The sequence below is a fragment of the Zophobas morio genome, unplaced genomic scaffold (assembly GCF_036711695.1).
Source record: "Zophobas morio isolate AGI-343-1 ecotype UQ-CSIRO unplaced genomic scaffold, CSIRO_AGI_Zmor_V1 ptg000006l, whole genome shotgun sequence".
NCBI classification, from domain to species: domain Eukaryota; kingdom Metazoa; phylum Arthropoda; class Insecta; order Coleoptera; family Tenebrionidae; genus Zophobas; species Zophobas morio.
Genome location: NW_026972111.1, coordinates 10,376,705 through 10,394,425, shown reverse-complemented (window position 1 = coordinate 10,394,425; position 17,721 = coordinate 10,376,705). Strand labels below are relative to the sequence as shown.

General features: G+C 34.8%; 2 protein-coding genes and 1 long non-coding RNA gene across 3 annotated transcripts in view; 2 read left to right on the top strand and 1 right to left on the bottom strand.

Moving 5' to 3' along the window:
- Positions 1-17,721, bottom strand: part of LOC135123556 (leucine-rich repeat protein soc-2 homolog) — a 53,453-nt gene that overhangs the window by 15,895 nt on the left and 19,837 nt on the right. The window lies entirely within an intron of this gene.
- On the top strand, positions 549-6,546 carry LOC135123822 (zinc finger MYM-type protein 1-like). The gene is made up of 5 exons (XM_064048697.1): positions 549-724; positions 2,282-2,768; positions 2,835-3,419; positions 4,811-4,835; positions 6,410-6,546. Exons 1-5 carry the CDS (start codon positions 549-551, stop codon positions 6,544-6,546), a joined length of 1,410 nt encoding a protein of 469 aa, XP_063904767.1.
- LOC135123568 (uncharacterized) lies at positions 7,296-9,826 on the top strand. Its single transcript, XR_010279664.1, has 3 exons — positions 7,296-8,299; positions 8,368-9,352; positions 9,409-9,826. It is a non-coding gene; the product is annotated as an uncharacterized LOC135123568 (long non-coding RNA).

Below are 17,721 nucleotides of genomic sequence, written 5' to 3'. Positions count from 1 at the left end.
GGGTGTAAGTACCACTCAAATGTGGGGATGACTTCAACCAATCAGCGTCTTCAGCAGAAACACGTGTGCAGAAAGAAACATAACCTCAGATTATGGTCAAAACTTGATCGATTTTTGGAAGAAAATGGAAGGGATAATGTAACAATTCTGTGGAAAATTACGAAAAATACCTCTCTTATATTAAAAGGAAGTTTTTATAGCCAACCGTAAATAATTATCCAGGGAAGAGGAATAAAATACTACAAAAAAACTGGAAACTTTAAGTGTGGATAATTCACAATGGGACGTGCAAAAATTAGAAGACACCCTGTCAGTTAAAAAAGATTACATGTTTCGGGCTATTTCCTAAAAAAAAATATATACAGCGTGTTACAGAAAAGAGTACATTAACTTTAACTGGTAATAGAACTAATCCAAAGCAATTAAATTTGTAAATAACATTTTGTCGTAAATCCTTTCGTGATTCAGTTAAAATCAGTCAAAGATTTAATACAAATTCTCAGTTCTGCACTAAAATTCAATTTTTATAAATATTTCAATTAACAATAATGGCTTCATTAGATTTAAATGCTTGTGATGATGTAGTGAAGTTTTTGCTAACCAACTCTTTTTCATCACTGAATTACGAGACAAAAGTAATTTTAAAAAATAATGGAAAACCGACACCTCTGCCAGGTTTGACCGTTAAAGATAGATCCAAGTGTCGTTCGTTTACTAAAGATTGGTATAATAAATGTGAATGGTTAACTGGTAGTATTTATAATAATAAGCTGTTTTGTTGGTTTTGTATTCTTTTTGGTAAAGTTAACGCCGAAAATCGAAACTGGGTAAAAAATGGATTTTCTGACTTAAAAAATTTGTCAAGAGCTATTAGTCGCCACTCTTGCTCAGCAGAACACATTTCCGCGCATGTAAAATATCAGATGTTAGGCAAATCAAACAATATTGCTAAAATGCTCGATAATGCCAGGAAAATTGAAATAGAAAATTACAATCAAAAAGTTAACGAAAATCGTGAGATCATGAAATGTTTAACAAATATTGCATTGTATTTAGCGTTACAGGAATTGCCTTTCAGAGGACACGATGAAAGAATAGAATCAAATAACAGGGGGAATTTTCGGGAATTAGTCTCATTAATGTCTAATTACAAAGAAAAATTGAAATTATTTTTAGATGAGGCGTCAGTTTGTTCACGTACCTCAAAAACCATTCAAAATGACATTATTGAATCCACTGCGTTCGTAATTCAATCTGAGATCCATAAGGAAATTTTTGATAGCCCATTCTTTTCGTGGCAAGTTGATGAGACACAGATATAGCCTGTAAATCCCAGTTGTCTGTAATATTTCGTTATGTCGTTAGAAGAAATCCCGTAGTGAGCTTTCTGGGTTTTTTCGATGTTAGTGCAGGTCGTTCAGCAAACCATTTGTACAATTTATTAATTAATGAATTCTCAAAATTTAATTTAAATAGGAAGCTCATATCTCAGACATGATGGGGCAGCAGTAATGGCTGGAGAATTTAATGGGCTTCAAGCCAAAATAAAGACAATTGCCCTTCAAGCACGCTTTTTTCATTGTTATGCCCATAATTTAAATTTTGTTGTAAGCGATGCAACTAAAAGCTGCCGGGATGTCCGTATATTTTTTCAAAATTTGACGGGTTTTTCATCTTTTTTTTTTTTAAATCAACGAAACGATGTAATATTTTCGATCAAGTATGTAACAAAAGAATTCCAAGTAATGTACAGACAAGATGGAATTTTACATCAAGAGCTGTTCGAACAGTGGTGTCATTAAATGATAAATTAACTGAAGTATTTGATTTTATTAATAATCAGTGGCGGCTGGTGCAGGAAGGGCAAACGGGCAATGCCCCACCAAAATGAAAGCACATTTTTAAATCTGAGAATTTCGCGCTATTAATTATCAAAATGCATTTAATTACGAAACCTACGAGTTGCCTATGTTCAGAACACAATCTGACATCATCTCGGTGGGGTATCATACACCTTTGCCCGTCCTGCATGTTGCCAAATTGTGAATATTTTCATTGACCCGTACTTGGCAATCTTCGCGATTATATGCACAAATGCACGATATTGCAACATCTCGGCAGGGCATAGTAATCGCTTCGTCTTAATTATGTACTGCAACTTAAGTACTTAAATGCATATACGATTGCATACACTTTTATCGATTTAGTCATCGATTTTGAAACAAAACGGTCGAGTGAAATTTGCTAACTTCGTCAGTTTTAGTTTTCTGTGCGTTTGCAGTGATTTTAAGAAACTTAAAAAACTGTGTTGTAGAGTTGTCAATAATATCAATATGAATTCGATTGAGAGAATTTTGCGGCTACAATCTGAAAATAAATTAAGCCATGATGAAAAACTATTAATAAAAAACGTTGGACCGCCAAGACCCGATTTGGACATTGCTGTGTCGTGTAAAGTTAAAGACAAACTCGTGCATCGAAAATTTAATAAGACTATGTATCAAAGTGAGTGGTGGTTATGTGGTTGCAACGCGAAAAACGCCCTTTTCTGTTTTGTATGTACCCTTATGAATAACGGAGATGTTGATAAAGCTTGGACTGAAACCGGAATCACGGATTTAAAACATTTGGGAGAAAAAGTAAAAAAGCATCGCTCGAGTAAAAAACACTTAAATCTCAACGTATCGTTCGCAGTCTTAGGTAAAGTAGACATAAGAAATCAGTTAAATAGTGCTTATAGAGAGAACGTCGAGAAACATAATGATCAGGTAAAACAGAATAGATACATTTTAAGTAAACTGATTGACGGTATAAAATTTTGTGGAGTCTTTGAGTTGGCTTTAAGGGGGCATGATGAAACGCATGATTCTACAAATCCGGGAATTTTCAGAGGTTTAATTAATTTAATGGCAGAGCTTGACACTACATTAAAATCTCATATAGAAAAAACGAACAATCGCGTTTTTATGGGTCTTTCAAAAACCATACAAAACGAACTACTTGATTCAATTTATGCTGTTTGTATTAATTTAATCAAAGATGAAATTTTGGAAGCGGACTATATATCTATTTTAGCTGATGAAACTACAGATGTAGCTTCACAGTCGCAGCTGGTTTTTGTCGTTAGATATGAATTGAAAGGCAAAATATTTGAAAGATTTTTAGGATTCATTAATCCAACAGATCACACAGATGATTGTATTTCTAGTATTATTTTAAATGAGCTCGAAAAACTTGAAATCAATCAAAATCCAAAAAAACTTATATCTCAGTCTTATGATGGTGCTTCGGTTATGAGTGGAAGACAAAATGGGGTACAAGCAAAAATCAAGGAACATTACCCTAAAGCTCAGTTTATTCACTGCTATGCTCACCAGTTGAATTTAATTATAGAAAAGGCGGCATCAGCACACAGCCAAGTAAGAATTTTTTTTTCAAATTTAGAATCATTTTCCTCGTTTTTTTCAAGATCTCCTAAACGTATAAAAATACTTGATAATATCGTTTCTAAAAGATTACCAAGAAATTGTCCGACTAGATGGAACTTTAAGTCACGAATAGTTAATACTGTACATAGTTTTAAAAATGATTTGATTAACTGCTTTCAAATTATAATGGAAGATAAAAATAGTGATAAATTAACAATTGCCAAGGCAAGTAGTTTACGGAAAACATTAGAAGATTACGATTTTAATTTTTGGTTATACTTCTTTCACAGAATCATGCCTAGTACCGAGATACTTTTCAACCAACTTTAAATTCGCGAAATGGACTTAATTAAACTTCAGAAAAACATTACTTCTTTTAAACTTGCCATACAACATGTAACAGATTCTATCGACTACGATTATTATCGAGAAGAAAACGAAGAGGGTGAATCTTCAAAAAAGCGGTCTCGTTTTAATGATAATAAAATTGCAATTGCTAAAGAAATTTGTGACAATATTAAATTTAGTATAAATGATCGATTTTTAGAAGCAGATTATATTACAGCAGCAAATTTGTTTCAGACTAGCTTATTTTCATATTTTCAAATAAATTTTCCACCAAAAGAAGTTGAATTATGTGCTACAAAATATGATTTAAATTTTAATGTGTTAAAAAATGAGTTGAACGTTATTTATAATCATCCCGATTTTTCGACAGCAAATGGTGCCTTAACATTCTTGAAGTTTATGTATGAAAACAATTTATTAGACGTGTTTTCAGAAACAAAAAAATTATTGAAAATTATTTGCACATTACCGATGGTGACAAGTGAATGCGAACGATGTTTTTCGACGTTAAAACGTATAAAGACATTTTTACGAAATACAATGTGTCAAGAAAGATTGTGTGTCTTGGCAATGTGTTCAATAGAAAAAAAAACTAGTGCAAGAAACCACGAATTTCAATGAGCTAGTTATAGAACATTTTGTTCGTAACAAAGAAAGACGTATGGATTTTATATATAGAAACATTAATTTAAAAAATTGAAAATAATTTAAAGTGGGGGATACCTATTGCATCTACTGGACATGCGATTAACAAAATTTTATTTATATTTCTTATGTCCACAAATTTAAAAGGAACTTTGAGTTCGCCCCATCACCGTTGGGGAAGTTTGGAATTAGGTCCACCTCCTCGTGGTTCCAGATGGTAAACAGAAATTATCGATTTTCAATTATCAATTTTCAATCAATAATTTCTGGCTAACGGACCTCTAACTTGACATTTTTCTAAATTTTTAATAAAAAGAAACAATAATTTTTACCTAGCATAAATTTTAAATTTAGCATAATACTGTGTATTAATTTTGCCCCCTCAACAGAAAAAGTCACGAGCCGCCACTGATAGTGAGTTTTGCTAGTCTCTGGCAAAAAAAAAGAATTTGTTAAAAGATTTTGATTTCAGTTTCTATTTATACACATTTAAATTAATTTTTGATCAAACGGAATTAATTTTTAATATTTTATAAAATAAGTTGACAGACATTTCATACGCTAAGAAAAGATGAATCAAGTTAATAGATATACTAATGAGATTTCAAAAAGAGGAAACACACTTTAATAAAATTTTTAGGGACTTTACGGATAATCTTGAACAACCAACAAAAAGAACTCGATTTTATGATGAACCAAAAACGATTTATAAGGAAAAATTTGATCAAATATTACAAATTATTATTGATCAGATAAAAGTAAGGTTCCTAGATATTGAAAATTTAGTGTTTTGAGTTGCTAAATTTTGAAAAATTTCGAACTTTTGCGTAAGATTTTCACATTCAATTAATTGGTAATCTTTGTGAACGTTACGACGTTTTTGATAAAAGTAAATTAGAAAGTCAGCTGCGTGCTGTTTACAATGATCCATATATTCTAGAAGATTGTGCTTCCTTAATAGAAACGTCAAATTTTATAGTAGTTAATGATCTTCATACATGTATAGCGAAATTTATAAACTTTTATGTATTATTCTTACAATTCCTGTAACATCGGTTTCAGTTGAGCGAAGTTTTTCTGCCTTAAAACGTTTAAAAACAGGATCGTTTGCAAGATTTAGCAATAATTTCAATAAAAAAAGACTTTGTACGAAATTTAATGAAACAACCTTTATTTTATGACAAAATTCTAGATCATTTTGCTTCTAAAAAGGAAAGACGGATTCCATTAAAATATAGTCTCTTAAATAAATACATAATAATTTTATGATCCTTAATAATTTAGTGTATGGTATCACAAGACTCGCGGGGGCAATCTATGGTCAGGTAAGTTTTAAAAGCAATTGTCAATGCATAACATTATTATCTTAGTCTCTGTATTTGTAATGATAATAAGTCTTGTCTGAATGCCGGTCTTTTCCGGGTCAGTGGTGGGTCTTAAATATGATTAAAATATGCAACAAATTTCACAGTTTTCGACACCAATTTTTATATGTACTGTGATGGATATTTATACAAAATTTCTAAACATTATTATTGAACAGTTATTTTCGAAGAGGAGATGTATTTTTAACGATGACGTTGAGTAGAGCTAAATTATTTGATCGGTATATATCGTCAATCCTAATCAAAGAACATAAAAATATTATTTGTCAAACGTTTTATTTTTGCGTTGAATTTGTGCAGTGAAATTGGAAACAGCAAGGTACATTCTTAATAATGCACAAATTTATAAAAATAATCCTACAATAGTGGCCTCCTCGAGAAAAAAAGTCACGGGCCGCCACTGGAATTGACGCACCAACAGTGCAAATTACTATTACAGTGTGCCTACGGTTGTAGTCATTAATTTGTGTTGGAAATTACTCTAAAAAAAATATGGAAAGCCAAAATAATCTCAAGGTGCACCACTTTCCCCTAATAATGTCAATTATAATTTATTATTTCTACAGAACGATGAATCGCATCAAACATTTTTTTGTCCCTAAGGTTCGACTATGTATCAAACACAGTCCCCCAAAACAGTTGAAAATTTGAAAGATACACAATATTGGAAAGAAGATTTTAATAAAGGTTCTTCACCAGATAGAATAAATAGAGACAACAATCCAACGGGGTTCTACTGAAGTAGAAAAAAGAAACGTTTCAAGTCACTACTCTAATTTTCATCGAAACCAGTAGATGTAGAGATAGTAAGTTCATTGATTGCACTATCTAGATTTTGTTACAAGGGGAAATATTTACTTAATCCATTTTACTACCTCGTTTAAAGTTGAATAAAATCAAGACAGTTAAGGGAGAAATACGCCACACTGTAGTCCATGTGGAGGGCTTTCGCCATTTTCCCTAACTGCTCGATATCAAAGTTAAAACTCTTGTTATGATCTTCTTGGAGCTCTGATTTTTAGTATTTTGCAAAATTGCTGGAATGACAAGTAATGGCGAGAGTTTGATCAGAGACACAAGGGAACAGACTAGGAATAGCCGCCCAAAATCGGGGACTATAATAAGCTAGATGTTTGAATTTTTCTTAGGTTAAGCCAGATTTAAGTACGACCAGTACAGTTTCCTCCCCTAAATTCCGGAATGAACTCGTCCGCACGCTTTCATAGGTGTGTTCTTTCCAATTTCAAATTGATAAGCGGCGCAATGCAAGAAGATATAAATAATTATTAATATGGAGAACCAAACATAACGAGCGACCTATCGATGCATCATCGACAGAACGGCACAAATGGACATCTTGGCGTCACTGACAAGCACTTTTTTCTACGTCGAAAACAGTAAAAAAAAATTGTGTCGGAGTTAAAGCGATGTGAAGTTTGGACAGACGCCATTTAACCACACCTACAGTCGCTAGCTGTGGTACCTTTGTACTATTGTTAAAAAAGGTTGCTATATATTCATGTTCCAAAAAAAGATAAATGCCAGAGATGGAAAAACTTACCACTAGATAAGAAAACACTGACCACTAAGCACTACAATGGATTCCTACTGTTAATAAACACATTATTCACGTTTCTTTTCCTGTAAAAGTTGCCAAATGGACTTGTGTCGTTCTGCCAGAATGTCGTAGAGGCGGAAGTACACTATCACGACCACAGTGGAGTGCAAATTTACAGGCAAGTTTAACTGATGTAACATTCCAATACAAATAAAATGTTTGGCAGCCTTTTCAGTGATTAGATAACAGAGGAGTGCCGCCACAAATATGTATGTCAGAGATAAGTTTTCATTATTTAATGGTTCCTAGAATAGGATTAAAAATCTTATTCAGGGATTTCGTTGTAAATAAATAATAAAAGTTGGATTAAAATGCAACAAGTCTATGCATAAAGATTTTGTTTTCCATGTAGTAGGCAAAAGGGGGAATAGCAACGTATTAACCCATTCATTCCCACTACACTGAATCAAGTACATTTAATTTTTTAATGAGCTACCCTCTGTTGTTGAGTTTATTGCAATATTATATTATAGCTGTTGGTATTCTATATTACCTACTTTTATAAATCATAACCACTATTGCAAAGGACGCCTTCTCATTGCTTTGACATTTGTTCCTTTTTGTGATGTAATGTAACGATATTGCAAGCCAATGAACCCGGACGATGAACCAGTACAGTTTAAGGAAATAACTAAGCAATATTATAAGTGCCCATCGGATCATCGACGAATGGTGAAAATGCATGATATACAGAATAAGCATAAAGTGTTGTTAAATAGAGAGAATTAATAATGTTAAAGAAGTTACGTGTAAACCTCCACCAAGAACACAATAAACGTCTTATTAAAAATGTAAGTGTTTATGTGCAAGTCCTGGGACACCCAATAAAAGAACAAAAGGAAGAATGTTTCAGTGAAAACCATTTACATTTGTTGGTAAGTTTTAAAGAATTGCAAATTTATGAGCCTCATTCAATACAACTCGTAACTTGTTACTTTAACAGTCTCTGGAAAAGATGAAGACTGCCAAAAATGAAAAAAGAAAAAGGGAACTAAACGAGGATGACTACCAGAATTCCAGTTTGCCTCTAGATTATTTGAGGATTTTTCTTTTTACGAGGTACCACCAACTTCCGAGAGAGAGAGAGAGGATGCATATCCACCAATCGTTATCAAGAAATAAGGCAGTACATACATTTGTCAGGCATTTAGTATATTTTAGTAAATTACGACAAATGTATTATGCTAGTTATGTATATTTTTATTGTGATGGTGCGACACCACGCAGCTTCCTAAAACAACCACGAAAAAATTGTAGAATACCTAACAATAACCGGTCTCAAACCGGACGTCTGTCGTTTCAGACAAACCATGTAACGATGTAAATTGTGCGGACCGGAAACCAGGATGATAGAAAAACATGGCAAACATGAAAGTGCAAATGCTCTGACCACCATACCGACTAATAACTACCGAGTTATTTATTTATTATTACCCTTTCAGTGTACCGTCCCCGTCATCCCAGTTTCAGCGTCGCCGCAAGCGACAAAAAATGTTTATTTTAAATATTCACCGGAGTATTTTCGGTTTTACAGCAACCCAGGTGCACCCTTCCTAAGAAGGAATTGGCGCCCGAGCAAACCGCCCCGACGAAGGCGCCACCTCGCATCGCACAGACGGGCAGGCGTACGACTCGAAACATGACAAACTGTTCAAATTAAGACCTCTTTAGTCAATTGGAACCTTCCGCATCAGTCAAAGAGGACTACCGACAAAGAAGAAACCTTCAATAATTTCTGATAAGAAATTGTCCGTATGTACAGTAAGTGAATGCTTAAAACACTAGTTCATTCGCAAAATGGTTTACAAATAATCTACAGACATTAGTAAGTAAGGATGTCCAGAAAATTTGAAGAACAATTTTGACTTCCAGTGAAGTTATAGATATGCTAGAAAGTTCTACAGATCCGTCATAAAAACCATCAAATGGTATAAACAGGTATTTTTCCATCTACTAGACATGACACTAATAAATATTTATTCAGGTACACCCTATAAAAGAGATACTTCAAAAATATCATCAAGATAAACCACAAGGAAGTACTGACACAAGACGTTGTGATGGGGCAGTCCACCAAGACTAAAAAAAAGACATTTTGTTAATCCCCGGTTCTCGGCTGCATACATAGAAAAACGTGCCAGCCGTGAAATGGTTAATGAAATGAAGGGTGGTGGGGAAAAACGACTTCAGTCCATTTCTCCTTGAAATGCGCTTGAGGTACCATCTAGTGGCAGTGTGAGTACTATAACATACGTCAACCAGCAACTGGTAACAATGTCCTGCAGAATACACACACGTTCGATAAGAAGTTGTGGTGCTACTAGGCCAGTTTGATCTCATTTGACCTGGCTTAGGAGCCCCACTATATACCTACTCCTATTTTTCCTACCGGTATACTTGTGAATCCCAAATTTTGTAATTTTTATTAACAATAAAAATATGAAAAAAATAAGCCTTTTTGTCGACTCCTGAAACCATAAACCAGTAAATGAAGTATCCACAACAGCTAACGACATGGTGGGTCCGATGAAGGTGGGGCACCTCTGCTCTGGGGTCCTTCACCGAGTTCCCCAGGTGTACATCGTGGACGTTCTTAAACGTCATTGGAAGAAGTTTCGGAAAAATCGTAAAACCAAAGATTTAAGAGAAAAATTTTCGTTAACGTAACTGACATGCAGCACAAATGTACCTAAGAAAATCAGGCCAACATGATGGTGCAGAAGTTATTAAAAAAGCTTTGCTTACAACTCCCACACGAGCTGCAAAAATAAGAAATGTTTGGTTGCAGTCAGAAAATAGACCAATACCATTAACACCTGATGAAGGTCCATCTTTATTAATTGAAGCGCAATCAAGTAAAAGACAGTATAATTTAATAAGGTTACAAGAAAATTGTTATCCACACAGTACTTTTACTGAAAATACCGACAGTCACGTGGAAGTGAAATTACAACTGCTACTACATCTCACTGCTAATAGAATTGTGTAGATCCAAAGTAAAGTGTAAGAACAAAATTCGCATATTCGCAAATTTCAAATATCATTGCGCTTGTCTGACATTGCGAACAACATGCGCAGAATCGTACACCAATAAAAACACGCAACAAATAAAACACACCACAATTTCCTTTTAGAATAGGTATAAATAATCCTGTGTAAATAAAATTAGTTTAGTTCTGACTTATATTTCTAAATGTAAACATCGTATAGTAAATATTATAAAGTGTTACGATTTGCTTGAATTAACCTTTTTTTTTTAAACGTACAAAGATCGCAAAACAGTAACGCAGAAAATGATTTGGGATTCAAATTGCGAGTTACCGTGGGTCACGCTGTATTATTGGCTAAATTTTGAAGAAATCCGAACTTAGAAAAATTTGCTGAGACCCAGTAAGAAGAAAGAAGAAAATAAATTCAACATTTCCTCGGTTTGCGAATTCAACCCCTGCGTTCGCGACTTGGTTATTTTAGATAGGTTTTTGGGGGGTTTCCAAATCGGAACCACTTTAATCTGATCCTTTGTAGCTGATAATTTCATTGAGTTTATTACCGTTCAATATCATCCCGTTCTCTGATTATTTTGCCATAGAGCATTTATAGTACTATTTGCTCTGCGTTTAGTTTCGCCAAAAGGATCTGACTTTCTATTTTTGCTTTTATCTGACCACCCCGTAACCGCTGATTTTCTCGTGAACAAGTGTTCGCGCCCGGCGTATTTAGCGCATTAAAGTAAAAATTATTTATCTCTTTTTTTGAATGTTTTATTTTCATAATTAGCGTAGATTTAAGTGCATGTTTTAATCCGGTCAGTTTTAGTTTTTCTTTCTTCTCAGGGGAATATTTATTTGATTTCCACTGAATTTTTAGTTTTACTTGTTTTCGCAGTTTTGATAGCATTTAGCTAGCGTGTAAATACCGAATCGTAGTTTATTAAATAATTAAGTGTTTCAGAACTAGAATTTTTTTCTGATGACGAACAGAAATTGTTGCGCAGGTTATGGAAGAGTTGAAAATAGAGACCGAAGAACAAATACAAGAAAAAGACGAAGCACCAAGTCCTGAAGTGCAACAAACAGAAACATCGATACGACAGGAAAACATTGTCAACAGAAAATCTGCAATCAAAAAAAGGAGATTTCAGCATAATTAAATATTTTAAATCCTTCGATTTTAAGAGAAATAAAATCCAGTTTCAGATAATGGAATATTCATCGACTAAAAAAAACTTTAATTATTACCTCTTCCCCCACATGCAGTTTAACCTTCCATTTCCAAGGAAATGGGCCTACACCCAAATAAATAATTTTGTTAGTGTCCAAAAACAATTTGGGCACGACAGCTAGTTGGACGAATTAAGAGAAAGCTAAAAGAAATTAGTCCTGCCTTCATCCAAAATATGATTAAGGACGTTCCTAAGAAATTGAAAAAAAAATAAAGGTAGTAGACCATTCGCCATTTTAAATGAAGTACACGTGTGAAGAAACGTTATTGTTTTTCAACCGTGTTATAAATTGTGTATATTTAAATTTGGTAAAAAGTTATTCGTTGCTAAACTTTAACAGGCGTTATAAAAATAGCAAAATCGAAGGTACAAGGATAAGTCGAATCCAGTGTGCCACGAAGACGAGAAGTACCCACTCGATCGATACCCAAGTAATGCCGTGTTGAGCCTTGTCCTACTGAGTGTTCTTTTGTCCGAAATTGCGTAGGAAGACTTAGAAAAATTGTCTCAATGACAATGAAAAACTGTTAGCATTTGATACCGTTCACCTTTTTAAAGGTATCAGGAATAACTGGATTAATCAAAAAGATTCAGAACAGACATTTGTTTTTCCTTATTATGAAGATAATTTCGTTGATAATGAAAAAAATTAACACCTTCGAGCATGCGTTAATCATTTAAAAATTATTCAAAGAGACGAAACAAATATTGTCAAACACGCTCCGGTTTTAAATAGAAAAGTTTTAAATCGCACTGACATTAAAAGCCAAAATGTCAAGCTTTGTGTACGATTTTTTTATGAAAAAAATATTACTGCCTTACGAACTAAATACCCACAAAAATCTGAGGGAACTATAAAATGTTTGGTAATAATTTTACGTTTGTGGAAAATGGTACATTGCAAATCTTCGTTTGAAGAACATGAAAGAGATCCATAGCGGATTCCTAATAAAAATATAAACGACAAAAACTTCCTTTTTCTAAAAAAAAAAAAATGTGTCTTGGCTTAACTACTAAGGAAACAGATCAAACTTTACGTCAAACCACATTAACTTTAATTTCATTGTTTCATTAGGAAAGTTTCACATTGATCCTCTAGAAGCCCATTTCAGGCAATACCGATTTATGTTAGGGCAAAATTATCACATTAGTCTGTAATAAATCTTGGAATCAGAGAAGAAAATAAACATTCTTTCTTTATTAGAATTGCAATTGGCTAGACATAGTCAGTTTGAAATAAAGAAATTTCTTTCAGATTGCGAAGAAACGGTTAATTCGGATAGATTAGAGGCTGATATTTCTATAATATTTAAAGATGCTGTAACTGCATATCAATCCGTCGAAGTAAGTTCCAATGATATATCTGTGCAAACATATATCGCTGGATATATTTCCAGAAAAATTGTCAACCGAACTTGTTTATGCATGCTCTATATTCTAAGTGCAAAGGATGTACATGGTAAGTGCCATTCCATATCCTACCACATTATTATGTAAAAAAGCTGTCTGAATCTGATGTGAAATATATCAATACATAGTAGCGAAATTGAGAACATACACTCCCAGAACACAGCTATATGTTAAACATGCCATTTATAATATCCTGTTTGAAGCGGATGTAGGATATTACGATGCTCCGACGACCCCAATCTCAATATGTGTCTGATACCCGTCTGCTTAATCCACAGTCATCAAATTATAACACTACCAATACGGTTGTCGAGAAAAATTTGTATCAGTTATAGTTTTACACAATTAAATGTTTGTATTAAAGTAATTACTATGGTTTCATTACCTAATATACATACCTTAACGTAATTTTGTACGGCTTCGATTAAAGCACAACACACTTCTGGAACCATCATTGAAATGAAATGTTTTGATAATTCATCGTCTATTTTTTTTTTCTTGTTTAATACAAGTTTATAAACAATGATGAAAGCGGCCCTCGCAATGACCACTTCATCTGCCATCTTTACTTCGAATGGTGTGTGGTCACAGAACGCGAGAACGCACACATATTCATGCGTTCTCACTGCATGTGCGGTCAGATGTGTACCGAGATTTAGAGCAACGAACTTTCATTGTTTCGTACTCGTTATCAACATTCGCCTCTAGATTGAGCTGTAATTCTGATGCGAGCTTTTACATCAGCCCATGTGGAGTTTATCTTTATCAAAGGAGGTCAAATCTCAGTACATAAGGGAGAACAACGAGCACAAGATGCATTCAAGTCTCCAGTAAAAAGTCTAGTCGTACCGTACGCTATTCTCGTCTTTATTTTATAAAAATATTTTATTTGCACTCAGTTGACTTAGAACATTTTAGATTTTACATGATATTCGGAATAGTTTTCTCAAATATCTGAGTGTTCAAGTCGTGTAATCATCGTAATTAATAAAATAGAATGAAAATTGTTTATTTTTATTCATAACGACCATCTGGATCGTTCAATATATTTTGTATCTTATAACGAGTTGTGTGATGAAGGCTGTAACAAGTGTAAAATTTGCATTCACAGATATCAGTGTAATTGTCCAGAGTATGCAGTAAAAACAACAATGTGTAAACACATTCATGCAGTAGTCTTATTTGAGCAAAGAGGCGAGTCTGTTGCAGGTTCTTCAAACAATGATGTAGAAGATATTTTGTATGTTCATGTACAGTACAAGTCGAATCAACTATCAAAATGAATTAAATAACTACTTAGAAGTGAAAAATAAAAAAGCATACTGCGGACTAAATTAAGGAAGGTAAGTTCAGAGGTAATGTTTGAAAATCTTTAATATTTCGGACATTAAACTTCGAAACAAGAATTCAACTCTATTAGGAAATTATTTGGTTGCAGAAATGAAGTATTTATCTAGCTTTCTTAATGATAAGAAAATATAAATAAACATGATTAAACTTATAATATTTGAAATTGCGTCAGTTTGAATTTGGCGCTAATATACCTTACTTTGTTGTTATTACACATTTGTTGCCGCTTCTATGAGCTAGTCTAAACCTGAAATTAAAATGCAACCAGTTCAGTCAACATGTAAGCAAAAAAAAAAAAACAACGTAGAGTATATAAGATTAAGAATACAGATATTAGATGGAAAAGTTGATGTTCCTCCATTGCAATGATTAGTTAAGGTAATGTGAAAGTGTGTTGTGGTTGTAAATATTATGGCTACACTCGGTTGTTACAAGTATAAATGTACAATACCCACATTTCAAAGTATTTTTTTCCAATTACTGATTCAAGCGATCAAAATAAAAGTTTTTTTTAAATTTCCTGAGGAGAAGGAAGAGAGACAGAAATGGTTTAACATTATTAATATGCAATATAAATCAAGTAGATGTTATTTATGTAAAGATCATTTCGAAGAAAAATGGCTTCACCGTTATTTAGAAATGCTTTACCCATGCATCAAACACCAAAAATTAAAATACTTAACAATATACTAATGAAATCAAGTCTCAATTCTACACCTAATAATTCTGATCTATTAGAAAACTGCTGCACAAATTCCCATCATAGATGTGTTACACCTATAAATAATAATAACGGAATTGAGTTTTCAACACCAAAAAAAGCGCTACTGGAATATTAAAAATTCAATATCAGAGACCAGATCCAAAAATTTTGCTCCAATTTTCGCGCTTTTCAAATTTTGTTCACATGTCAGTAATACGAGAGGTTTGGGTTATCACAGATTTGTTGCCGTGCCCCTGATACAATGTCGGCGCACTGCAGTGGAGGGGTGTGGGTCATTTTGTACGAATACTAATTTGTAAAGTTTGTAGCCGTACTTGTGTGAAGTTTGCATGAGTGAAGAACATGATCGGATAGAAGAGGCATATGGTCAATACCAGTGGCGCCTCAAACGTGAAGGCGCCTAGGACCGCACCACTGGTAGCGACATCTCAGTACGACCTGTAGGAGGCGACCTGACGTCGAGCAACCGTCCAGCTCTCGACGAAGGAACTAGAGGACCGAGGACCTCGCCCGCGCGGAACCGACGACAAGCCGAGACGACCAACTGCAGGCCGTGGCCCGCCAAGATCAAATGGACAGGCAACGCTTCGCACTTCACTTGCTGGTGGAACCCTCGAAAACCCCAACAAGTTTTTGGAGGATTTTGAGGTGTTTTACCTGAAGACACGGACGAGAAGTGCGAATAAGCTTGATGAAGTCCGTCTGTGTTTTAGGCAAGGTGCAGTCATGGTATGACATTAACAAAACCCACTGGGATACCTTTGCGGTGTTTCGGGAGGAGTTCTTGGAGCGTTTCTGGACATGTGAGCGCCGGGAGAACTGGTACAAAGAGATCACGTCCAACCAGTTCGATCCAAGCCGAGGTATTAGTGAACTTCTTGGGACGAAAAAGTATCGCGCGGTCGCTGAAACTGCCGCATTCGCTGGGTGATTTAATGAGGCTTTTTCGAGACGAGATCTGGATGACCTGGAACACTGTTCCCCGAACGATGAGAACCGTCAAAGCGACCCAACACTTTCTGATCGACATGCAGGCCACGAAAGATCTCGAGTCCTACGAAAAGTCGTCCGTCCGACCAAAGCACACGCTTTGGTCGGACGGACGACTTTTCGCCCTTGATGGCAGGCAACCCCTTCTCCATTCCCCCGTCAAACGTTTCGGGAAACGCCAACCGGGCATTTTAGCGAGGCAAGCGTGTCCGTCCATCAGCCCCAAGCCATCAAACTTTGTCAATATCGACAGCGGACCATTTAGGAATCTCGGTAAAAAATTTAGATCGATCTTCCGAAGTTATTTATACATAAATACATACTCAAACGCATCCGTGGAAAGAGCGTTTTCTATAATAAATATTATAAAAAAAAAAACAAATTAAGGAATCGGCTATCCATTTCGGGTGCAGTAAGTATAATGCGTGTGAAACCCGCAAAAAAGAGATTCAAGTTCGTTTTCGGGAAGAAATGGGATTACTTGTAGACCAAGTTAAACCAGGAAGAAGCGGTACATCGAACGATGGAAATACAACAAGATGTTTCTTCCAGTCATTTTAACCACACTTTCATCAGGATATAAAATTAATAGGAATAAATTTGAGGAATATACGAGACATACTTCTAGCCTTTATATCCACGAATACAACTGGTTCGATATGCCTGCTTCTGTCCATAAAATTTTAATTCATGAACCAGATATTAAATCAAACTCGACCACCAATCCCCAAACGCAAGAACAAAATTCGCATATTCGCAAATTTCAAATATCATTGCGCTTGTCAGACATTGCGAACAACATGCGCAGAATCGTACACCAATAAAAACCGCCCATCGCAATTACTTTCCATACCCAAACTAAAACAGAAGCAGGCGAAACCCAGACGCATAAAAAACAGATCAAAGAACGCCGGGCCGGCTTACTAACAGAGATGCAGCAGGCGAACGCAACGTAGCGATGACGACATGGGAACCATGATGCAAGTTGAAAAAACCCACAAATTTACGACACCGAACTCGTGTAAATCCGTCAAAGACGAAATCCTATTCAAACGAAACTAAACCTTATAAAACAGCAAAATAAGATTTAAAAGTCGCGTTCCGAGCAACCCATAACTTGAGTCTTTTTATAGCTCACCAACGTCGCGGGAGACAAAATAATGGGCAAAAATCCCTATAAAAGCAGTAGCACAGAAAGCGACTTGGGATTCAAGTTCCGAGTTGCCGTGGACCACGCTTTCCGTTTGCTGACCCAATTTTCTATTACTGACTAAATTCTGAAGAAATCCGGACTTAGAAAAATTGGCTGAGACCCGGTAAGAAGAAAGAAGAAAATTAATTCAACATTTCCTCGGTTTGCGAATTCGACCCCTGCGTTCGTGTTACGTATACCAACGTGACCAATACTTGTATTTGTATTCTCCTATGGATTGTTATATGTTCAAATATCAATAATATTAATATGCGTACAGCCGAAATTATCGGAATGCACATTCTTTTGTAAATATCAATAATTGTATTTTCCATGAGAACTGTAAACAGTTCTTCATTATCAAAAGCCATCCAACATATTTAAGACGGCTGATTCCCATCATGAAAAA

What these genes read in the sequence shown, in the direction of transcription:
- LOC135123822 (XM_064048697.1), top strand. Translation starts at nt 549, where the DNA reads ATGGCTTCATTAGATTTAAATGCTTGTGATGATGTAGTGAAGTTTTTG. An exon ending in TCGAGAAACATAATGATCAG is followed by an intron (nt 2,769 to 2,834) that starts GTAAAACAGAAT and finishes GGAGTCTTTGAG; the next exon opens with TTGGCTTTAAGGGGGCATGA. An exon ending in GTCACGAGCCGCCACTGATA is followed by an intron (nt 4,836 to 6,409) that starts GTGAGTTTTGCT and finishes TTTGTCCCTAAG; the next exon opens with GTTCGACTATGTATCAAACA.